Source organism: Lissotriton helveticus, chromosome 3_1, assembly GCF_964261635.1.
Source record: "Lissotriton helveticus chromosome 3_1, aLisHel1.1, whole genome shotgun sequence".
In the NCBI taxonomy this organism is placed as follows: domain Eukaryota; kingdom Metazoa; phylum Chordata; class Amphibia; order Caudata; family Salamandridae; genus Lissotriton; species Lissotriton helveticus.
Window position 1 is genome coordinate 1,868,629,251 of NC_136061.1, and position 25,481 is coordinate 1,868,654,731.

At 46.7% G+C, this 25,481-nt stretch overlaps 1 protein-coding gene across 1 annotated transcript in view; it reads right to left on the reverse strand.

Annotated features, from left to right (window-relative positions):
* LOC144825191 (mucin-2-like) overlaps positions 1–25,481 on the reverse strand; it is a 1,014,272-nt gene that overhangs the window by 679,746 nt on the left and 309,045 nt on the right. The window contains exons 9-10 of the mRNA XM_078684042.1: positions 20,420–20,537; positions 18,023–18,161 (exon numbers count right to left, since the gene is read on the reverse strand). Of these exons, the coding sequence (XP_078540168.1) occupies positions 18,023–18,161; positions 20,420–20,537 (257 nt within the window). The remainder of the gene's footprint in view (positions 1–18,022; positions 18,162–20,419; positions 20,538–25,481) is intronic.

Below are 25,481 nucleotides of genomic sequence, written 5' to 3' on the forward strand. Positions count from 1 at the left end.
TAGATTATCAGCAAATTAACGTGCCCCATATACCACCAACATATATCGCTTGTCCCTTTTCTCCAATTAGCCGACAATTTTATTTGTCTACAAGTCAAGATATAGGAAAATGCATCCCCTGTAATGTACAGCATAGCAATTAAACATTCCCATGGTAAGCTAAAACCCCTGCATGGCAACCATTCCATTCCATATGAATGATGCACAATTTAGAAGGTGCAGGTAGTCAGACAGAGATAGATAGATAGATAGATAGATAGATAGATAGATAGATAGATAGATAGATAGATAGATAGATAGATAGATAGATAGGCAGACATTCTATCTATCTATCTATCTATCTATCTATCTGAACCTAGGTGTTGCAATTCAATACCAGGGCCCTAATCTTTGGCCAAAGGCATTTTTCGTGCACTTGTGCGCATTTTTTCTGGTTTGCATTGCACCAGTATTGCAGTTCTTTTTCTTTCCTCTCTGTAGAGAGACGTTTGGTGTGACATAGACATCTTCAAAAGAAAACTAAAGTTTCCATACACAAAATGGCGGCACCAAACAGGCAACTCAAGAGTTTCTTGCCACCAGCCTTGAGCCGCCCTGTGGTGAACAGAAATGAGAAATGCTCGTTCTTCCTATAAAACGTGTAGGCTAAAGTAAAGTCTTCCCAAACGGCTAAAAGACACCCAACCAATTTTAAATACATTTGGTTTGATTCTCCGCAGCAGATTCATGGGTTAGAAAGTTCCTAAGTTGTAATATCAGACTTTGCACACACCTTTCCCCTCCTGAGGCGGAAGCCGGGAGGTCTCCTGCTTTTCTTTCTATTTTAAACTAATTTTCGTGATTTTACTCGTTTTTTACACCTGTGCTTGCTAATTGTATTTTCTAGCCTGCAGCAGTGTGTAGAGACCCCCCAGCGCTCAGCAGCGCTTAAAAACTCTTTTTTCCCCCCTCCCTGCAGCTCCGGTCCCACCCTCGGCTGAGTGTTGATGCCGAGGGCTGGGCGCCGGTTTTGGCGGCCATCTTGGTTTGGGCTGGGTTGGGGAGGCCATAGACTAGGACTATAAAAGGCACCTGAGACTTGGAAAGCGGTAATATCAGACTTTGCACACACCTTTCCCCTCCTGAGGCGGAAGCCGGGAGGTCTCTTGCTTTTCTTTCTATTTTAAACTAATTTTCGTGATTTTACTCGTTTTTTATACCTGTGCTTGCTAATTGTATTTTCTAGCCTGCAGCAGTGTGTAGAGACCCCCCAGCGCTCAGCAGCGCTTAAAAACTCTTTTTTCCCCCCTCCCTGCAGCTCCGGTCCCACCCTCGGCTGAGTGTTGATGCCGAGGGCTGGGCGCCGGTTTTGGCGGCCATCTTGGTTTGGGCTGGGTTGGGGAGGCAATAGACTAGGACTATAAAAGGCACCTGAGACTTGGAAAGCGGTAATATCAGACTTTGCACACACCTTTCCCCTCCTGAGGCGGAAGCCGGGAGGTCTCCTGCTTTTCTTTCTATTTTAAACTAATTTTCGTGATTTTACTCGTTTTTTATACCTGTGCTTGCTAATTGTATTTTCTAGCCTGCAGCAGTGTGTAGAGACCCCCCAGCGCTCAGTAGCGCTTAAAAACTCTTTTTTCCCCCCTCCCTGCAGCTCCGGTCCCACCCTCGGCTGAGTGTTGATGCCGAGGGCTGGGCGCCGGTTTTGGCGGCCATCTTGGTTTGGGCTGGGTTGGGGAGGCCATAGACTAGGACTATAAAAGGCACTTACGGCTCCGCGCAGCGGACGCGACTAGCGGACGCGCCGGACCTGCGCCGGAGTCGTGCCAGAGTCCTGCCCGTCTGCGCTCGTCCGCGCCCAAGCGGGCCCAGGGCCTGACACCATGCCTCACACAGTGACGCCTGTCACCTCCAGGTTACAATACGGAAGAGACGCCCTTATCGCCTTGCGTCCGCCCCACCCTACTAATTGTAGCTTTGCACAGATGGGGAGTATCCCATTTTTACCGTGCAGAGCGTGTTCCTCCGGACACAATTCAGTGGCTGTGAAATCCGTTCTCTCCATGGCTTTACTAAACTGCCGGTCTTTGCCGAGCCATGCCATTGAAATCAATTCACTTATCCTAGACCACGAGCTCGATGTGTTATTTCTCACGGAGACCTGGCTCTCCCCCAGCTCTGGCCCTGACATGGTCAGAGCACTCCCCCCAGGCTTTTATATACTCCACCTGGATAGACCTAAAGGGAGGGGAGGAGGAACTGCAGTTCTCTATAGAGACACGCTCGCCTGTAAGATCCAGAATGGAGGGGTGGCTGATTGTGAGAGCTTACAGTTCTCCCTTCGGTTGTCACCTACAGTGTCTCTGGTGGGCTTGTTGATCTATCGCCCTCCCGGACCTTTGGGTAGTTTCCCTAACTCTCTCTTGGAAATGACTGCACTTCTTGCCTCTTCAACTGCCAACTTTGTTGTTCTCGGCGATTTTAATATCCATCTTGAGGACCCAGCCAATGCCACAGGAGTCGATCTGCTCGACGATCTCAGATCTTTCGGACTCAATTTGGCCAATTCGGGCGCGACCCACGAGAAGGGTCACCTGCTTGATCCCTTATTTTCTAACCTGGACCATCTTACTCCATCTCCGGCTCTTGCCCTACCTTGGACAGACCATTATTTGGTGTCCGCGTTATGGCAATTCGACAGCCGAGCTGCGATGGTCCCACGGGTTCACACCCTGGAGAGAGCCTGGTCGAGGCTCCCAGTTGACACCTGGGCGGCACACTTGGAGGCCACGCAGCCCTCTCAGGGGGCCAACCCGATAGTCGCTGACGCGAACTTCCACACCTGGCTCGTGGATTCTCTAGACACTCTCCTACCCAAAAAGAAACAACTTACGAGGGGGAAGAGAGTGGGCTCGGCACCTTGGTATTCATCAGAATTAAGAACTCTGAGGAAAGGATGTAAGAGGCTAGAGCGGTCCTGGAGGAGAGACTGGAGTGAGGCGAATCGTAAAGAATATCGTGCGGCCCTGAGCAGGTACAAATCCGCTATTCGGGTGGCAAAATCAGGATTCTTCGAAGAGCGCATTGGCTCTGCGGCCAACTCTTCCAAAGAGTCATTTAGGGTCATTAAGGAGCTACTCAATGCCCCCGACCCTCAGGTTTTCCACGAGGACCCTCGCAAAAAATGCACAGAACTGGCCTCGTATTTTAAAAGTAAAATCGACAACATACTGGCTTCCCTTCCCCGGCTAGGTGAGATCTCCTCTTTGGAGGACAATTCCAGCTCCCAACCTGAGTCACCATTGGCGGAGTTGGCTTCCCTTGGTCCAGTTACTAAGGAGGAAGTCCTGTCGGTGCTGAGATCTATGAAGAGCGGCTCCCCGAAAGACCCAGCACCTATTAAATATCTTAAACAGGTGTCATCTTCTATCGTTGGCCATGCTACGGACTTGATAAACCTGTCTCTCGCCCATGGGGTGGTCCCCCCCAGTTGGAAAGGGGCGGTGGTCAAGGCTCTTTTGAAAAAGCCTAACCTTGACCCCGCCGATCTCGCCAACTTTCGGCCTATCTCTTTGCTGCCGGGTATCAGTAAGGTGGCTGAGAAGCTGGTGAATAGCCGCCTCTCCAACTTCTTGGAAGCCAATTCCCTCCTGGGCGACTCCCAAACGGGTTTTCGGCCCGGTCAGGGGACCGACACCGCCCTGCTGGCGGTCGTGGAGAATGCGAGGAGCATGCTGGATTCGGGGGGATCAGTGGCAGTGATCCTCCTGGACCTCAGCGCTGCTTTTGACACCGTGGACCATCAGGTGCTTCTCCAACGGCTGTCAGGGGTGGGGGTCACGGGTTTGGCCCTCAAATGGTTCGCCTCCTTCCTGGAAGGTCGTACATTTGAGGTGTGGGAAGGCCAGGAAAAATCATCTTCTACCCCTCTCCAGTGTGGTGTGCCACAGGGCTCTTCATTGAGCCCTACCCTATTCAACGTTTACATGGCCCCCCTGGAGAATGTGGTACGGCCGCTGGGTATCAAGATCATCAGTTACGCTGATGATACCCAGCTGGTGGTAGGCCTCTCCCAGTCGGCGTACCATCCCGACCGGCTGCACACGTGTCTTGAAAAGATCTACACGTGGATGTGCAGCTCAGCCCTAAAGTTAAATGGCTCCAAAACGGAACTGATGCTGCTGGGGAACTCCTCTCCATCTTTGCCCCCCAGCAGCTGGCCAGACTGTTTGGGACCGATGCCCCCCCCCAAGCAGGAGATCAAGAGCTTGGGGGTATGGCTGGAGCAGGACCTATCATTTAAAACCCATGCCAAAAAGACTGCTGGCGTGTGCTTTGGCCTGCTCCGTTCAGCCCAGAAGATTCTGCCCCTGCTCCCAGTGGCCACTCGAAGGCTTCTCATCCAGGGACTTATTATCTCGCGGCTGGATTTCAGCAATGCGCTTTTCCTGGGCGCACCCGAATCTACCCTGAGCAGACTGCAGCAAGTGCAGAACGCGGCTGCCAGGCTTTTGACGGGTCTCCCTAGGCGGCAATCTGCCCGCCCGGCGTTGAGGGCACTGCACTGGCTCCCTGTGAAGGACCGGGTGAAATTCAAGGCACTCTGCATCGCCCACAAAGTCCTGCACGGGGTGGGTCCACCTATTCTTGAGGAGATGGTCCAGCCCTATAAGGCCTCTCGTTCCCTCCGCTCTGACCACCAACATCTCCTTCAGGTTGGCAGGGTGAAAAAGGTAAGAACTGGGGGCAGAAGGTTTTCAATAAATGTGGCCTCCTTGTGGAACTCACTGCCCCTACAACTGCGCTCCGAAGCCAGTCTCTTCAGGTTTCGTAAACTTTTAAAAACTTTTTTGTTCTCTGTTTAATCCTTGCATTCTGGTAGCTGTGTTATGTTCTGATAAGCGCGGGGATGCCTATTGGTAACCAGGCGCTATACAAAACTCGTAATAATAATAATTTTGTTGTCATGCTTCCACCAGATTGCCTTCCTATTACTTTTTTTCCTAATAAATCTTGATACCTCTTTTTCTATTACAAATCTGTTAATCATCTCCGGAGGACGGTTGATTGCCCAGAGACAATGTGGAGTCAGATTTTATTTATTTTTCTCAAGGAAATGAACATTTTCAGACACCCTCATAGAATCGCTCTTCAACATTGAGAATAGAAACTAGTAAATAATTCTGGTATGTAGACTCAACAAGATCCATGGAGATTCTATGATCAGTGACAAACAACTGGGCTATCTTTAATAAAGATTGCTTATCACATAGCAATGTAGCATAACCCATCCCATACAAAGGCCATACAGACACCAGAGCAGACAATCACTCAGGACAGTGAAATACTAATGGCAAGGAGTCACTCCCAAAAATTATAGGGATACTCATGGAGAAAAGACAGGCACTCACAAGATAGGCACACACTCATGCAGGCATCATACACTCCTTCAGATCACATGCTCAATCACAGGGTAGACAGAGAAAATAGCTCAGGAAAGTCACACATGTAGTTAGGGAGGATGAGATATTAGTGGCGATCGATTTGGACAGGAGAGGCTGATTGGCATGCATAGTGACGGCATGATCGCATGCACAATGGTGATAAAAAGCTAGATAGGATCTAACAGATAGGGAATCAAACACTCATATGGCAAGTAAGTAGGCACTCAAGGGTGAGTTTGCAGATAGGCATTCACAGACAAACACTCACATGGCAGGGAGGGGGTGACAGTTGAGGCACAAACCCAGCAGGTACAGAAAGAGCTGGCAAGCAGTTCCTGAAGAACAGAAGGCAGGAACTGTGAAGTGGGGAGGCCCAAACTCACATACCGGCAGACACCTCACAGCACAGGCAGATGCTCAAAGGTCAGGTAGGCTATACAGTCTCCGGGCATGGTGACACTGACCCCCCTGGAAGGTGGATACCAATAGGATACTTTTGCCACGTGTTCCCAATTACAAGAGACCGCTAAGCCAGTCTTATGTTTTTGTTTAACAACCTTATGTATTCTGGGAATCCATTCTTGGGGTCACCTCAAACTAATCGGACTAATGGATGTGCCAGTGATGGGCTTTCGTTTAACAATTAAATAAACTCTAGGACTTGTAGTTCTGGTTCATTTTGAACTATTTGCACTAACAGCTGAAAGAAATGAATTTTAAAATGGCAGCTCGGCATCGGATGGACAGACATACAGAAGGATGGACGGATGGATGCTTGTTGACTCTCACAGACGCACATTCAACCTCACCCAACTCTATGGTTGCTAATGTTGTTTACCTATGGGCTCCTACAGTGCTGGCTACCCAGTCAGGGTAAGTAGGGTACAGAACAGTGTAGGTAGGTGTAGCCTCGGATCATTCCACACACTGCTGGAAATCTGGAGAGCTAGTTAGGTGAAGTCAGTGATGGAATTAAGTAGCAGAGAGAGGCATCAGTGAATGCTGAAGTGATAAGTAGTAAAGCGGATGGACAGTTATGTAGGTTATGGGGTCTTGGGGAGGATAATGTATTGGAGTGTGTGCTGTTGTCTTGGCTGAATAGTGGGTGTGTGCAGATGACTTAAGCAAGCAAGCAATTCCTGCGAATAGCATCTCTGAGTCACTAGATGACAGCTGCAAGTGCTGTGGATCAGTGAGAGTTGGTGGCATAGGAGAATCCAGAGTACTACTAGTGGAGAAGCGTGGCTCCATGGTTAGAGCGGCAGGCCCTGATGCAGAGGTCTGGCCCGGGACCAGGGTTCAATTCCTGCCTCGGCGGCTCTTGGACACAATTTCCCCGGACCTGATAATTCTCGCCTCGGTGCCTAGTCTAATCATGGGTCCCACTCTGCGACTCTGGGCAATAGCTTGCTTAATCTCCACAACGGCCCCAGCAGCGCTTGGATGCCTGGCTTCACCTTGGGGGTGCCCAGGAGTGGACATTTCACAGGAAAGCCAGGAAGGGTTCCACAGCGGTATGAATACAGCGCTACGAGACCTCTGGGTAGAAGGCGCTATATAAATATAAACACATTTACATTTACTGGGACACAGTATGACATCACGAAATAGGGAAGTGTCTAGCATACAAATGAGGAGTATGTATTGAAAGGTAGAGGCTGTCAAATGGGTAACAGGAAGGAGTCGAATGCCGACTAGCTCAGGTATGGGTGCTAGGTGGAATTGATTGTGAGTCCAATGTTGCTTCCATGAGCAATAAGAAGAGCGAGGGAGGAAGAAGGACTGAGGCCTCCTTTCTAAGGGAAGATGACTGTAGGATCAGTTTATGGTGGACTTCCCCCAGCAGAGGCACCTCTGCATTCAGCCATCGGTTCCTGTTAGGAAATACCCTTCAGCATGTTAGGAAGACAAGCCGCGGGGGCTGTTGTTACAGAAAAAGATCCAGATGGGCATAATGTTCTAAAGGTATGAAATCCTTAATTTTACCGAGACACACCTCATATCTGCAGCATCCAACACCAGCTGCTTCAACCCCCCAAATCAACTTCTATATTTAATAATTAATAGATTATTTGACGAATAAAACATTTAACCTAATTATTCACTGATTAAATATTTAATTAGCATACAATTAATTTCCCATAAAAATGTATCATTTAGATAAGTTCCCACACTAATAGATTAAATAGGTGAAGCTTTATTCCTGTAAATGCAAGCAGAATCTCCGCCCTCCATTTAGGATATTTTTCTCGCCCACCACAGCTTTTGCCAAGACTTATCATGAATGTTAATGTTTATGAGGAAGTTGTTGTGGTCTGTCACTTTGCCTGACCAGTCCACAACAGATTTGATGCATTAGCCGGTTGTGATGGTAATGATTGAGAATCAAGTAGAATTCTTTCTTCTATAAACGTGTGTCCGATTATTGAGCATTTGACTCATAAGCCAGCCCGCTCTCCTTAGGACTGACCATATATCCGATCCGCCTCTCTCTTCAGTCTCATATCTAACAGGTTCGCCCAAGGAGCCTGCTTTTGCAGGGCCCACTATGCATGGGGAAGGCGAAACCTTAGGAGGAAATTGTGTTTGTATTTGCTTCTTGGAATGTTTCAGGTCTTGTCTCAAAGGTGGATAATTCTGTTTGGATACATTTGATTAGAGATTTGGATATTATATTCTAGCAAGAGACATGGGCCCTTGAGTAAGGCTGCGTTGATGGTTTTACTTCTTTTTCGACGCTGGCAGTTCCATCACATGCCGGCAGCTCTAAGTGTGGTGTTTTAACTTTAGCCTGGCTGATGACGGCTGATTAGCCAGAAACTGGTCCCTGGATGCTTGTTTCCGATCCAGGGAAGACATGGCTTGGCAGTTCGTGCTGGACTGTTCCCATGAGGCACAGGGTCAGACTGATTTGCATATGGCCATTAATTTTTTACTAATCAGTTTCTGTCATAATGATTTAAATACACACAGAACTGATATAGGGACTGTGCCCATGAATGAATTGGACAGATTTATTGATACCCAGTAGGAAATAATAGCTCTGTTGTGGATGAGTGCTTTTAATATCAAAATTTGCCAGCGCTCAAACTCTCAGTCTTGTGGCTTAGCTGACTGTTTTGGAACCGCATGAACCCATTTTGGTCCCTCACCCGACAGGGATGCATGCATCACCTTCTTTTCAACTATAGCTTGTATTTTGCTCTGGAATCTCTACACACTGACCCGTCTTGCAAGCCAACATACATTGGCAGTGAAGGTGGTAGTTTAATGGATTACATTTAGTTTTCATCGGATATTATTCACTTTTTTGCTAATCATTTAATCATACAAACTGTGTCTAGTGACCATTGTGTCCTCTCATTCACATGTTATAGGAGGCAGGCTGTAGTTGAGACGGATTCTCCAGGTCTAACTCTCACTCATGTTTAGAATAAGGGTGTTGTGCAAAAATGGGAAAGTATTGATAAAGATCATCAATTTTCTGTTTTGGTCACTTAAAATATGAGCAATATCCTGACTTGCCTAGATGAGGAAGCAAATGTCACGGATATTATTGGTAGTTTCCATGGTCTATGTGTAGCTTTTAAAAATGTCCTGTAAGCCCCATAAGGTTTATGGCGGTACGCTGGTTCGACGCCAACTGTTCTAGAGCTCTCTTATAAACTCCCGGTATCCAGTGGGACATACGGTTAGGTTGAGTGGCTTATAAAAATGCAATCAGTACCCAGAAGAAACATATCAGGGAGGATGACTATGAAACTCTTTTAAAGTCCTGTGAAATAAAGGATAGTAAAGGCCTTTGGCAAGTGGTTAAGCTTGGATTTTTATGACTCAACTAGCATTGGGCTGGATGTAGTTTCTGCTGATGACTGGTGTTCCCACTTTTCTAGTGTTTATAATGGTGGCACTACCTCTGATGTGGCTACAGGGATAGTGGGGCCCATTACCAATTGATTGCCGGTTAAAAATGAAGAGGATTTTAATGCTATTAATAAAAGCCCCATGGGTAAGGGGTTGGGCCCTGATGAGGTCTTGAATGACCTTTTCAGGGCTAACATTGATCTGTGGGTATCCAGCCATACAAATGCTGCCATGCGCCCCCTAGGACTTGGTCTCATGCCCCACAATTGTGCAAATTTTTTACTTTGGTAATAACGGTGATCCGGAGTGCTATCACCCTTTTCTCTGATCAATTCCACAGTCAAATTAATGGGCAGGATTTTATTTGATCATTTGGAATCATGGGCCACGGCTAGGAATGTAATTTTGGACCTACAATACAGTTGCAGACCAGGTGTGGGAACCTTAGAGCAGTTCCTCAATTTTTCTCTTCACTGCAAAGTGTAGTCCTGTTTATGTCGCATTTTTGGATCTCAATTCGGCATTTGATTACATATATCGGAGTAAACTGGGGACATCATGATTTATTTGGGGGTTGAGGCTGATAGCATCCATTTTCTGAGGCAACTGTATAGTAATGTAACTGTGAGCATTGGTTATGGCATTAATGGAGGGCCAACTAAACCCTTCCAGATTGTTAGAGGAGTCAGGCAGGGCAGTATTTTGACTCCCATTTTGTTTGAGTTGTACAGGAATTGTACAGTAAAGGCCTGAAAAACTATCTTCTGATCCTCCCAGTTGACCTTCCATATGTTGGACTTCGCCCTATTCCTGCACTTCTATATGCGGATGATGTCGTGCTCATGGCCAGACCCCGCTTGGTCTCCAGAGTTTGTTGGACAGGTACACAAATTTCAAGGCAAATCTCGATCTCACCATAAACCACTCGAAGACAAACATAATGGTTTTCAGGCCCAAGAAATGTAAGTGCAAGTCATTTTCAGTTAGTCGCACCAAGATTTGCCCCTTTTCCACTTTTTCTTATTTGGGTGACCTTTTTTACGACTGTGGTGTATGCTGGGCTGTAACAGAGCAGTTACATTTGGGAGAATTTAAATGTAGAGGCACTTCTGATATTTGCACTCAGGCCACAAACCCATCAGGGAGCTTGGCACAGTCTATAAAACCATATGTCTTTCAATTGCCACATATGGTGCAGTGGTACGGGGATTGTGGGAGTATGATACGATACAGAAAGTGGAGAATACATTTTTGAGATGTCTGCTATCAGTCTCACAGTGTACCTCCACATATTTGTGCCATACTGAATTAGGGCTGGATTACATAAACAATGTTATCCGACTCCACCCTGCCCTACTGTGGTTGTCAATCTGGTCTAACCGTTCAAATAATTGTAAACACCAAGTAGTGGATGATTGTCTATGCCTAGATTTGATCCAAAAAATCCCCTGGTTGATGTATATAAAGGAATTAAGTTGCATCCTTGGTACTTTTTTGATAATTCCAGTGGTTTGCCCTCCTCTTTTAAGTATGTCGTAAAATAGAAATTCTTTGATTCATGCCGTTCATTGTGAATGTGCAAGGAAGTCAGGAAGGCCCCTGTGAGTAACTATATTTTTACTGTGTGTTATCAAATTTAAGAAATTGCTGAGATGATCCTTATGTTTTTAGTATGCTTGGGCATTTCTATTGGTAGTTAGCTGTATATAAGTATTTTTGGATTGTAAATACATTTGTTTGATTGATTTTACTGCAGTGTTATGATTGATGCATGCAACCGAATAAAGTAAGACTAGTCTTGAAGTTCCCACCTTATTCCCGTACAAACGAAGCAATCTCTAAATGTAAAAAGTGTTTAAGAACACATGAAATCTTGCAAAGTATGCAACAAATATAAAAAAGTCACAATAGCACTAATACCTAACAAAAATATAACTACTATATATTAAATAATATAAACCATATTTAATACAACTATATTAAATAACAGGATGTTATATATAATGTTATTTTTAGGTCTCGCGCCTGCGATGCATATGGCAAAGCCATATGCATCGCGCCAGGCGCGATACTATAGTTGCGGAGTCTGCTTCCCAGGAGACAGAGACTGTCGCGCGCACGCTCAGGAAAGCGATCGGAGCCGGCCGCGCGCGCGCGTTCCCAATCTCCTGTCTCTCTGGGAAGCACACAAGCAAGCCCAGCAAGCCCCGCCAAGGCATCACGAGCACGTCCCAGCCCGGGGTGCCAGCCAGAGCCAGCCCGCGCGAGGACACCCCCTTTTCTTTTCCCAGCTGCCGTCATGGGAGTGGAGATCGAGACCATTTCACCCGGGGACGGTAAGCCGCCAGGCGGGAGGGGGTTACGCGTGCGCATGGGTGCCGAGCAGGGAGGATCCCCGGGGCTGGCTGGTTATAGATATGCTGTTGATCGCAACTCTGACATGGACAGAATATTTGATATACGCACAGGGAACGGATCTATTTTCGTTTCGAAGTCACTTGACAGAGAAGCATCACCATGGCACAACCTCACTGTCATAGCAACAGAAATTAGTAAGCATGATCGAGAACCTCGTATGTTACTTGCACTGCATTTTCATTTCCACCGGAGATATTTGCTATCTGCGAGAAAACAGAGCTGCGGCAAGACTCAAAGTAAAATTACTTACTTATCAAAAGATGCAAGACACAACGCTGCCATATGTTAGTCCGTCTTTGAGTTCTATGTGTTTGCTCAAACCCACATACACTGAAACTCACACAGGTTTACTCATACAGACTCGCACTCACCCCTCTCACACATACCCCTTCATCTGTAAATTATTCAGCGTTGAATATTTTGATTGGCTCAGATAGTGTAGATACTGATGGAACCCTTCCTTTGGGAAGCAAATAGTTCTCCCCCTGGGGGTGTCATACACAAGCCAAGCACCTCTAAAAAACCAGCTCCTTTATTTTCTGATATATAAACAAATCTACTCTACTACCTGGATTATTTTTATATCATGTTTTTTCAGTTGACTTATTCTGTAGAATTTAGGCGTTCGCGTTATTTACTCTACAAGTTGCAATAAATGTACCTGCCAACACATATAGCCGTTTGCCAAAATTGCGGTAATGTAACTTTCCAAGTTTGTATGGTCATAGGCAGATGGTGACGTCATTTTGACTGACATTGAAAAACCCTTTCATTTTTGCAAGAAATGCTAAATCTGGAGCAGTCTCCCCTAGTGAAATTTCTTTCAGCAGAAGGTTAGCAGAAGGTTAGCATGATCAGGAAACATAGCTGGTGGTTTCTCCTCTAGACTTAATATTTCCTTCGACTTAGCATCTGGCCCATGGTCTATGGAATGCACTTCCGGTATTGCATATGCATGTTGTTCTTTTGGAAGTATTTACAGTTTCTCTGTCTCTCAATTCCAGTCTTCTATTCTAGCTCACCTGGGGCAGTAGCTCCCTCTCGAAAACTTCATCAACGCACACCCCAATGTCCTGAGATAGTGGTGGAGTTACTTTTTTCATTTTTCCTGCATCTTGGCTAATGTTACACAAATCTTCCTGAGAATCATTTGAATGTCTTTTCATTGTTTTTCCCGAGCATTGTTCTTTTCCTAGCTGATCCTTTGATGTCCGACTGGATTCTAAAAGTCACTCCTTAATAACTTGGAATGCTGTCATCAATTCTGGCACTCCCCCAGAGTTTTTACTGGAGAGATATTAACACCCTCGTTCATTCTTCTGCTAATGTGTCTGCTCTAAGCAGCACTGCTGTGTTCTGAAGTCTCTTAGGCTGCGATTCATAGTGGGACTCATTTAGAGGAAGAGAGGCCCAGCATAAAATGGCAGCACTGTCTCCAACCCAACTTGCTGTTCCCCTACTCCATTTAGAGGTGGGGGATTGGTAGGGTTTCTGTGCTATTGGAAACCCTTTACCTGGTGGCTTTTCTGCCACTTTACTGCCATTTCACAGTGATGGTAGTCCCAACCATTTTAAGGTAGAGCTTACCTAACTGATTTTTGTATTCTCAGAACTGCCATGTGGTGCTTGGTGGTTCTGAGAAAGAATGACATTTTTTCCGAAGGTTAACACATCAGGAACATTTATTTATCTTTTTATGATTTTCAACAGTAAACCTTAATTGCTGTGGGTTGTTACTGAGAAGTAAAATAGAATCATGAGCAGGCCAAAACAACGTAATGGCCTTCTCGACATTCACCAGCGATAAAATTGCATCTTTATTGTAGTGAATGAATTCCCATCACAGAGATCCTCACAAGGAGGACGGAGAATCTATATATCGCATGCAGTGTTCCACTAGGGGCTCTCTCGGCTGAGATCCCAAAGTCCTAAGTAAACACCAACAGGTCTACTTGCTGGCACGACTGCTGATTTTCAACTTTTGGACAGTCTCAGAACTTTTAAAGTTATACATTGAAACCTGTTCCCATTGCTGTTTTTCTGGGGTGAAAATATTTTCCTTTGGACAAGTCCCTTATCCAATGCGCCCACCAATAGCGGGGTTGCTTCATCTACTTTTCACCATACAAGCAAATTTAGTTATTCGTTGTCAGGATTAAATCTCTGTTTTCAGACATAAATGGTTCAGAGAGAAAATTGTGAACAACCATATGTGTGCACGGGTGTGGATTTTCACAGACATTTACAGTATTCCCACTCTGAGACATCCTTTCTTCTCATCCCAGAGGAGATTATGGACCAGATGTACAGAAATTTAATTTTGCACTTCCTAAATAGCGATTTCATACGAATCGCTATTTAGGAAATGCAATGTATGAAATTACTGATACAGAGTAGGAATCACTATCAGGAAATTGCAATTAGGAATTCCTATGTCATTCGTACCAATGTGCCGGTTTTGCATTTCCAAATTAGCAATTTCCTATTAGGAAATCGCTATTTTGGAAATGCTAAACCAAGTATGGCTATGGGCATAAAACCACTTGTAATGCACTGCAAAAATAGTGGTGCACATGTAGAGCACACACATGACCTAGGGTCATGTGTGTGCTTTATTGCACTTTATAAAAAGCATCATGGGATGCTTTTTAGGTTTGCCTGGCGTCCACTGCGCAGCAGCGTTCGCGCAGGCGAAATCTTATGTTAGAACATTACGGGGCTTTGTCCCGCCTGCTCTTCCATGGGCTAGCTCCATAATTGGAGGCTAGCCATTGGAAGAGAGATCTGTCCGTCATTGCCGGAGCAGATTCGTGGGCGCTCCGGCGATTTTCACTCATCCCACCCCTTTTCGTACATCATGCGACGGTGGGCGTTTATTTATTTATTTATTTATTCATGGATGTTTTTTGTCATTTCCAACTTCGTCCCCGTCCGGCGTTGTTGTATTCTGCTGTCCGTCCTCCCTCCCGCTGTTCGTGTCTTTCTTCCGCTGTCTATGTCTTGCGGGCGCCGGCGTACGCTTCAGGCGTACGTTCGCAGCGTACAGGGCACAGTTCAATTGTTCACGCTTCCAGCGTGAGAGGCGTACAGGGGCACGGTGCGATGGTTCACGCTTCCAGCGTGAGAGGCGTACAGGGGCACGGTGCGATGATTCACGCTTCCAGCGTGAGAGGCGTACCTTCAGGTTTCCCAAGCAGCGAACGGCACGTCCGTTTCAAGTACGAGCCGTGTGCTGTGAAAAGTTCACAGTGAGCACTGTATCGAGAGTTCGGTGAGATGTGATGCCGCGGTCTCTCCGGTGGAGGGGTCCCCTGAGGGCCTGCACCGCATACATGCATGCGCCTCTCATCCCAGTGTCCTGTGGGTTTCCTACAGCCAAAGGCAGTGTCCACGTTACCACTTTGGGAGACTGTCCCTCAAACGAGCCTACATGTTTATTTACTGTAAACTCGTAGTAGAGCAGTCGGGTGATGTGCGGTAACACTTCTGCGAACCAGGCAGTGCATTGCTTTATTTATTATGGATTGCTTGAAATAGACATAAGAACTCCTTGGAGATCGTAAGGTAACATGGCGCTGTAGAAAAACTGCCTAAATATCAGGAGGTGGTTCTTGAAGATGCTCTCTTTATGTTGCTGTGACTTATTAATTCATTCTTCCTGGGATTGGAGTGTTCAGTCACTGCACAGTGCTATGGAAGGGCAATGTCTGCTTAGCTACACAATACATTGTTTTGCTAAACCAATGTAAGGCTGCGGAAATGCAGAGCTTGTTTGGTCTACCAGCAGCTAGATCCGAGGTCCCGTCCAAGTGCTTCCGCATAAGTATTCATGCGTTTATCACTAGAGAGGACGCCTCCCCCTGCCAGTAAGGCTCAATCACGCACTAGAGACTCAGAGCACCTCTTTCAGAGAGCAGCACTGCCCTTAATGCCTTAGCGCAGCCATGCTAATTAGAAACAGATGCCCCCCCCCCACCCCTAACGATAAGAAATTCTGCAGGCACTACCCTGCACACTTAGGTCTCCTTGCTTCAGAAGCGTATCAGATTATTTTGGTTACTTTATCGTCTCCCTGAGCACACGTCGCTCAGGGAGACTCTCTTCGCTTTAGCCCCCTCACTCCCTCGGAGCACAAGTAACTTGCTTTGGGAAGCCCCCTTGATGTGCACTTTCTCTGATCCCCAGTGTTAGGATGTTTATATATGTCAGCCCTCGAGTCTCAGAGATTAGCAAAACCAGCTTTTAGCCCATGCCGCGAACATCAAGGTTTTATTTGGTTTCTTATGTATCCTGCGCCTGTATCGGGTTAAGCATTCTCACTATCTGCCTTTTTTCCCACTTGAATCTTTGTCATGTAGAACATTTTCAATCTCCACTGCCTGTTGTGGCTGAGACTTTCACTATACAATTCTATAAGCAAAAACCAAATATCTCGAAATAATCTTAAAAAACACACACAACGCAAGTTATAAGCATCCATGGCACTCGGGCTCTCATTGGGCTCCCCTTCAGTAATTGCACAAAAGGGCCTGGAATCCATCATCTCCAGGACACTAAGCCCCTCAGCGCCCCCTGCAGTCCTCTGCACCCCCTCTCTCACATGTAGGCCATGCATCTGCCTGTCAGCACCTCATCAGCATGCTCTGGCACAGAGAGGAGACAGGGTTGAATGTGTGTGGGGTTCTGTCTGTGTGTGTGGGGTTCTGTCTGTGTGTGGGGGGGTTCTGTCTGTGTGTGTGTGGGGTTCTGTCTAAGTGTGTGGGGTTCTGTGTGTGTGTGGTTCTGTCTGTGTGTATGGTTCTGTCTCTGTGTGTGTGGTTCTGTCTGTGTGTGTGGTTCTGTCTGTGTGTGTGGTTCTGTCTGTGTGTGGGTGCATGTGGCTCTGTGTGTTGCTCTGTGTGGGTGCAAATGCAATAGGTCTCGCATTTGCGAGAGATTAAGCTATTGGCATTGTAAATGACAATGCCATGTATTTATCTATTTTCAAAATCAACACATAAATAAAAATGTTGTCAATTACAATGCCAATAGCTCTAACTTTTGCAAAGGCGAGACCGTTGCATTGTAAATGCTTGTTTAAACAGTAGTCAATGCCTACAGAAAATCATATTTTGACCTTCTATATTCTGATCCGTGATATTTTTGACGCAATATTGCAATACCACTATTTTTAAAACTATGTTTTGGTTATTCACCTACCCTGCTCCATATGTCTAGTGGTCCTGGTTAAAATCATATACAGTTAATCAGAGAAAATACTTGCTTGTGTCATTTTCACCAAATAATGGTTTAAGGGACGCAGGTAGCACCATTCTGTTGACTTTTCTGGAGTTTAAACTTTGTAAAATGTCAGGGAGAGGTGAAATAGCATACACAGTACAGGTTATTACGAAAGCACATCTTTAGCTTAGAGGCTGATTTAAAGAAATGTCACCGGGCAGTCGCCAGTGAGGTGGAGGATCACCTTCGCCACTTCAGCAGAGGATAGACACTATGGCGATTTGAGTTTTCCCTCTGAAGTGGCTCTTGTCATCAAGGCAGGACATGCCCCAGGAAAAATCTTAGTAAAAGCTATTCCACCATAGCCAGACTGCATGGTGGAACTGCAATCCCAAATGTGGGTATAGAAAATATGCACCCAAAGTATGATTGCATTTTGAACACCTTCAAAGTAAATGCTCTCCATGTGCCCAGAGCGTCACCCCCCACCCCCGACCTCCCCCCAACACGTGAGAGAATTATGAATGAAGGCCACTAGAGTTTAAAAGACGAGTGTAGAGTAGAGTAGAGTGAAAATGTTTGGTGATTGACGTAGACCGCCTTGACATCTTTAGCAACCAGTACATTGCTATTTTCAGCATCGTCATGGCTACTCAGGTGTACCCCCAACAGTAGACCTGCCAGAGTCTCTTCTTTTGAGAGTACCGCCTTCTCTGCTCTCATAAAATCGCAGGGTAAGGTTGAAGTAGGTAGACGGGACTTCTGCCATGTTTTTTGCAGCACTCCCCATTTTAGCCCACCTTTAAATAATATCCCAAATCAGTTACATACTTATTGCATTCTAAAGGAAATATACCACATCCTGGTCTTAGTGGTAACTTTCTGATTCCCTTGCATATTGCACTTTTTGCTCTCCTCTCTCAATTTTCCTTTCACACAGAACCATTTTGGCGTGCTCAGTTAATAAGGCGAAAGGTTTCAGGGCTAGTTGACTTGATGCTACCTGAAACGAAATTCTATGTTTATACCTTATATAAACCTTAAAGAAATAATGAGGGATAACGAAGGCATGGATATGCTCACTGCTGGTATACCTTGGAGAGGATGTACGTGCAAACACCAGGAAATGTGTAGCTGTTATCGTCAAAGGTGGTAATGTGTGAGCCTCCTTCCAAAGAACACATCCCAGCACACTGAACTTGTTTACACTTCCACTTGCCTCCAGTGCATTTGCTGAAAACAAAATAAGAGCATTATTGCAGAAGATAAACATGTGGTCACAGTTATGTGCCATGTAGTGACAGTGAATCCTGTGTCATTTCCCCAGATGTAATTCCGTCTTCTAAAAGCCTCATCCTCCCACTGCCGAAGCAGGACCCTTCAAGACCCCTTTGTTTCAAAATTAACAGGGAGGTTGTCAAAAGGTGTAAATACGCTGTTTTACTATTTCATAACTTGAATGAACCCTTCTAATGCATTATAGCAAAACAATAAGTTCATTTTGTGCAATCTCTGCTATAAAATGATACTTTCTAGGTCTTGCCTACAGCCGCTTTTTCATATTGTGCAATCTCTGCAATGAATTGATGTATAAAAAGAAACTTTTTAGGTCTCGCCTACAGCTGTCTGTTGTCAAAGAGACCTATTGTGTACAATACCAATACGTAGAGTGCGCTTTAGGTCAGCCCATTGCTTATTGTTGGTTGACTTCTTGGTCAATCTCATTTGCTTGTTCTTTGTTCAATTGCCTTCCTTCCTCTTTTTGTGTAAATTCCTCCCCTGGAGAATGGCTTCTTTATCCACCTCTTCATTGGATGACTTGTAAACTTTAATGGCTTTTTAGCACTCCATGGGAGTGAATGTTTTTTATGCATTCACCCCCATGTGGTGCACCACCACCCCCCCATCCCCCCACACCCTCTCCCCACCACCCAACCCCTCCATCGCCGCATCCAAACACACTTCCACCTACATGCCTGCTTAACTTACGCAGATAGGGATTCAGCAGGCATTTTACTCCTTCACCATATAAACATATGCAGATGGGCAAAAATATCTTTATTGCCATTTCAGATAAGAAAATCGAGAATGTTTTCAAAAGCTTAAAATCGCATTTCTATTGAAGGTTGAAAATGATTTTGGCAATCTCCTTTGTAACTGAGATTGCCTATTTCAAGCTGGCCTACAGACCAGGCAGTGCTTGAAGCCATCATGCATACAATGCTAGGCTGCTATGGTGCTTTATTTAGGTTTAATTAAAAGTCGATTTCCCAAGGCAATTTTAGCAACCTCTAATAAATTTTACAAAGTGTTTGGACCTCATAAATTTGCAATATAGCCTGTGCACATTTTTCTTTTCAAAAGAGTAATTTTGGAAATGACCACAATGTAAGCAGTTCTGCCCGTTTTGCGTAATTTTAGGCAAAAATACCTACCCACGCACACAAGAACGACTGCTGGCTGGACTTGCTCGTGTTCTGTTGCATTTAGCCCTATTTTCTTTTGGGCATGACGGTGCATTTTGCGCTAAGTAAATTAAGCTAAATGCAGGGTGTTTCTCCTTGGGTAATAAATTTGCTGTAATTCTGTGTAATTACACGGCAGCAAATTACGCAGAATTACAGTCCCTCTGGTTCTCATATGGATGCAGACCTTCAGAATCATGCTGATACGTTCTTTATTAAACTAGGGAGTAGAATTAGAAAAGGTGAATTTTAAATGATGCGGCGCCAGGACCTAGGCAGCTCTCAGTTCAGTTTACTGCTACATTGACATCCCAGGTACTGTATGACACACCACATCTTCCAATGTAGCTCCATCATTCTGCCTCAACAGTAAATACACAGAACAGACAGGAGACGGAAAGAAACTAAAGACGAGAATCCCTCCTTGTGTTATTGTCAAACTTCAGGGAGCTCAGATAGAAGGAATTGGAGAGATGAAGAGAGCCATTGTGAGTACCCAGTGCTCTAAAATGCACAACTGAAATGGTGGTAGCTTAAAAAAGCACCAACCATATCCTAGAAACATCCCTGCCGACTCCAGATAATGTACCAAGTGAGTTACAGTCATGTACATATAGTCTATCTCCTGCTGACGTCTTTCTCCATGGGTGTTGGATCGGCTCACAGACAACTTCACTCCTCTGATCTCCAACTCCATGAACAGCTCCACTGACATGGGAGTAGTTTCTACTGAACCTAAAGTAGCAGCTATAGCACATTCTGCAGAATCTCTAATTTACATTCTATGGTGACAGAACCATTTGGTTTGCCCACTACCTCTAGGCTGCTGGAGTCTGTAGCCGGGACATGTACTGCTGAAAATGTAAATTAAAGAAGGGGACTCAGTAGTGTTTTTGCTCAGGTGGCCACGGTATGACAGCATAGCTCCTCCTATCTTGAATCTACATGTCTGAGCCTCAACCACCATATACTGGGGACTTATCTGGTGTAACTTTGTATATAGTTTTTATATAGGCAGGATGTTACCATGAACTGCACGGGGTGTTGATGGAAGACTGTGGCTGGTAGATCTCGCCTCCGAAGGTGCAGGGACACTGTTGTTTGGAGATGCATCCTGAGAACCTGATGTCATCAAATACGGTTTCTGAAACAAATAGGGCACATTAGCCAGAGCAATACAGAACAATTCAGTATGCTGTTTGTACGACAATACCATTATTCTGCTAAAACTGAGCTCCCTGCTTCGTGTGAAAGTTGTGATTTACAATAATTTGGCAGTGAGATGTATGGAAGGTGTAGGATCTCTGGTGTAGAGGCAGAGAGAGAGTTCTGCATCAAGAACCAGTCCGAGTATAATGTGAGGGCAACAAGCAAGAGCTTTTGCAGTGGCAATGTTTGAAATAACAAGGACCTTGCTGATATTTAGATCAGTTTCTCAAATTTTGATGTGTTGGATAAAGGTCAGTACCTCGCAAGCCTGGTTCATCATCCCAGAATGTATAGACTTTACTTTGGCGTTGTAAAGAATCTCCACATAAATAGCTTGGGGCAAAATTAGATATCCAGACTTCTTGATAGCTCGCAGCCCGGTGGCAGAGGGCTTGCGCGCATCTGCTGGAGCGCTGCTATACTATTTTAAACCCTGGTCTCACCTTGCTGATTACAAGCAATTTTACCTGCACTTTTGGCTATATCCGTCCTGCTGACTACGAGCAGCGACAACGTTTTAAAACGTCCTTTTCGGCATTGCTGATTGCTAGCAGCCACACTCACCTTGGCAGCCTGCCTGAAGCCAGCAATCCGCCGTGGGTCGACCGCTTAACGGTGCTCCCCGGCGGCTGCGGGCGCCATCTTGGGTTGGGTTGGTCTGCCTGCTCCACCCTAGCCACACCCCCCTAGTCACGCTCCTATTTAGGATCCTCCTTCCTCTCTTACCAGCGATAGCTCGCAGCCCGGTGGCAGAGGGCTTGCGCGCATCTGCTGGAGCGCTGCTATACTATTTTAAACCCTGGTCTCACCTTGCTGATTACAAGCAATTTTACCTGCACTTTTGGCTATATCCGTCCTGCTGACTACGAGCAGCGACAACGTTTTAAAACTTCCTTTTCGGCATTGCTGATTGCTAGCAGCCACACTCACCTTGGCAGCCTGCCTGAAGCCAGCAATCCGCCGTGGGTCGACCGCTTAACGGTGCTCCCCGGCGGCTGTGGGCGCCATCTTGGGTTGGGTTGGTCTGCCTGCTCCACCCTAGTCACGCTCCTATTTCAACAGCCACCGTGCGTCAGCGCAGCGGGCGCGCCGTAGGCGCGGCGGAGTCGCGCCAGAGTTAAGCCCGTCTGCGCCCGTCCGCGGCTGGCCGGGGCCCGGGCCTGGTCACTATACCCATTCACCCACTACGTATTCCTCGGCGACTATCTACTCCCTCTGGCACCCACGTTCTCCTCTACCTACAGTGCTAGAGCGCATTGCCTCACTTGGCTTATGCAATTCCTCTCCCGCACTCTCACGGCCCAGTGCGTTATTTCAACATTCGCCCGACGCCTTTCCTTCCCTTACTCGGTCGTCACCTAGACACGACCCTACTTCCCCTCGTATCCTTGGCAGCCCCCAGCCTACCACCACAGCGATCCTCCTTAACACTAGGTCTGCGGTTGGGCACCAACTTGAGCTATTCCATCTGCTTGACTCCCGCCAGCCTGACCTGTTATTCCTCACGGAAACATGGTTCAGGGACGATTCTCTACCGAGCCTTTTGTCCATGCTGCCCCCCACTTACTCGGCCATCAGAATGGATCGTTCTGGGGGAAAGATTGGGGGGGGGGTGTTGCTCTGATCACTCGCACGGACTTCCATTTCCAGACACTACCTTCCCCTCCTATTCCCGCTGTGGACTGTCTAGTAGCCCGTTCCATCTCTTTTGGGGTTCCTTTGACCTGTGTACTCATCTACCGTCCGCCTCAGCCTACCCCTGACTTTCTAACCTCTATTGAGGATCTTTTGGCCACTCTAGTAGTGAACAATTCTGCAATCCTGCTGCTTGGGGATTTGAACTACTGGCCGAATGACCAAGCTGAAGATGTAAGATCCAAGGAGTTTACGACCTTGCTTACTAGCTTAAACTTTCTCCCCCAGCTTAGCATGCCCACTCATATCAAAGGCCATCAACTTGATCAAATTTGGACCTTTAACATTCCCATTAACCCTCCCACCATCTCGCCTTGCTCCTGGTCAGACCACTCCCTTATTTCCGTTGCAGTAGACCTCGGACGGCCGCCCAAACCCCCCTTGCCCAAAAACACCTGGGCCAGAAAGTGGGACAAGGCTGACCTTCCTGCGGTCTGCTCTTCCCTTGCAGCTTCTAGCCCCAATCTTAGTGGCCTATCCCTTTCCACTCAGCTCACAGCCATTAACAACTGGCTGCTAAAGGCATGCAACACCACTGTCCCCCTTAAGAGAGTGATTATTAAACGTGCCCACGCGGCCAACAGATGGTTCACTCCCCCCCTTAGAGACAAAAAGCTAGCGGCCCGCAGAGCCGAACGAGCGTGGCGGCGTACCTACTGCCCCCTTCTCAAGGCAAGTTACTGCTCGGCACTTAACGAATATAAAAGGGACATATTAAAAGCAAAAGCGGAGTACTTCTCTGGCAGAATCCTGGCAGCGGAAAATCAATCTAAGGAGATATTCGCCACAGTCCACGAGCTCGCTGCTTCCGATAGGGTAACTCCAAAAATCCCCCCATCTCAAACACTCTGTAATTCCCTCAACTCCTTCTTCTTCGAGAAGATAGCCCTCATTAAGGCCAACATCCCTTCCTCACCTCCGGCACCGCCTGCTGTTCACCCCCCTCCCTCCGCTTCATCCTTTACCCAGTTTCCCCCTCTGACACGAGAAACCTTCCTCCCCCTACTGGCCCGGGTAAAATCGGGTTCCCCCCTGGACATTGGTCCGGCATTTGCCCTGAAAGAGCTCTTTTCTAATTGCTATTCCCCCCCACTTACTCTAATGAATCACTCCCTTAACACTGGCACTGTTCCTCATGCCCACAAATCGGCGGTCATCATTCCGATTTTGAAAAAGGCAGGCACTGACCCTTCCCTGCCGGCCAACTACCGTCCCATCTCCCTTCTCCCCTATTTGGCGAAGGTCTCAGAGGCTCATGTCACCAGGACTCTGAGCTCCTTTGTGGAATCCACGGGTTGCCTTTCTGCTCGTCAGGCGGGCTTTCGCCCGCTGCACTCTACCGAGAAGGTAGTTGTTTCGGTGATGGACAAACTGAGGGAGGGCATCGACACCTGCCGGCCCCAGGCCCTGGTCCTGTTAGACCTGTCCGCCGCGTTCGACACGGTGGACCATGACATTCTGTTGACCCGTGTCGAGGCGGCGGGCATTGGGGGCATGGCCCTTGCCTGGCTCCGTTCCTTTTTAACGGATAGGGAGCAGGCTGTCCATCTGGCCGACTTTGCTGCCCCAACTCGGAGAGTGTCCTGTGGTGTCCCCCAGGGTTCCTCCTTGTCCCCCTTGTTATTTAATTTATACATCTCACCCCTTATTTTTTCTTTACAGCAGATGGAGGTCTCGGTGTTTAATTACGCCGATGACCTCCAACTCATCTTCAACCTCTCCTCTTCCCCCTCCTCTGCCTCGAATTTCCAGAGGGTCATGCTTTTCATCCAAGGGTGGATGAACTGCAACCACCTCAAATTAAACCCTGACAAGACCGAACTGGTTTTGGCGGGGGGTGGTTGCAGTCCCTGGTCCCCTTCCTTCTGGCCCCATTCCCTTGGCACCCCTCCCCTTCCAGCTTCCAAGGTTAAAACCCTGGGCATCTTCATCAATCCCCTGCTCACTCTTCACACGCAGATTAACTCAGTGGTGTCTGCCTGCTTCTTTTCGCTCCCCATAATCCGAAAGGTCTCTCGATTCTTCTCTGCCGCCGCACTTAAGCTCATCCTTATGGCCATGGTGCTTTCGCGCCTTGACTATGGGAATGTGATCTACAATGGCGCGCCGGCCTACCTGATCCGCCGGCTGCAACTGATCTATGGTCTCCCTAAATCCAACCATGCGACCCCTCTGTTGCAGTCTCTGTATTGGTTACCGGTGAGGGAGAGGGCCCTCTTCAAGTTGGGCTGCATCACGTATCAGGCTAGGTCGGGGACTGCCCCCGCTTTCCTTTGTGAAGCCATCTCGTCCTACCTCCCGACTAGAGAGCTCCGTTCTACTCATCAGGCTCTCCTGTCAGTCCCCCGTTTCAGGAAGCAGAAGTCCGGGGGGGCCAGATTTGCGGTGCTAGCCCCATCCTTCTGGAATTCACTCCCTCTTGCACTTAGGACTTCATCTTCCTACTTGGAATTCCGCAAATTACTCAAGACCTTCCTGTTTTCCAGATCTGCAGCAGCCTAGCCCCTATCCTCGCCTCCACTGATTCACAGCTGTCCAGCGCCATGAAACCGTCCGGTATAAGCGCGCTTAATAAATATTTTAAAATTCAAATTCAAATTGATACCCAAACAACTAAAAGACTTTGATATGCAAAAACATTTAACATTTTCTATCGGATTATCGTCTTCGGGTGAGTGATCACCTTATCAAAGCAGAATTCTCCCTTAGCACTATCTTGTGCTATAGCTCTAGAACTCTTTTCACTGGGATTAGACTCACTACATCCATAACAAACAACACACTAGTGAGAATTCCAAGAAAAAAGATAGCACACACCATTGAGTTTACAATATGATAGGTCACACTACTGCACAAAATGATCTTTGCCTTGAAACTGTCAAAGGAAAATGCAAAGCATGGCAAAGATTCCAGGAAACCATGAGAATCTCAAAAATATCAGATTCCCTCCTGGAGAATAACCCTGCTTCTCCAAAAGGGTTTCGAGATATCTCACACAGTTTCGTAAAGTGGCCTGTTCAAATATCATGCACAGATGCACCGTGGAGAAGATCTCCTTTCATGTATAAACTCAAGCAAACCACGAAAGATAATCCAAACATGCTACATTCAATACTACAAAATAAATGCACATCAGGAAGACATTTCCAGACTTCAAAAATATATTGATGAATGAGCAGCAGCC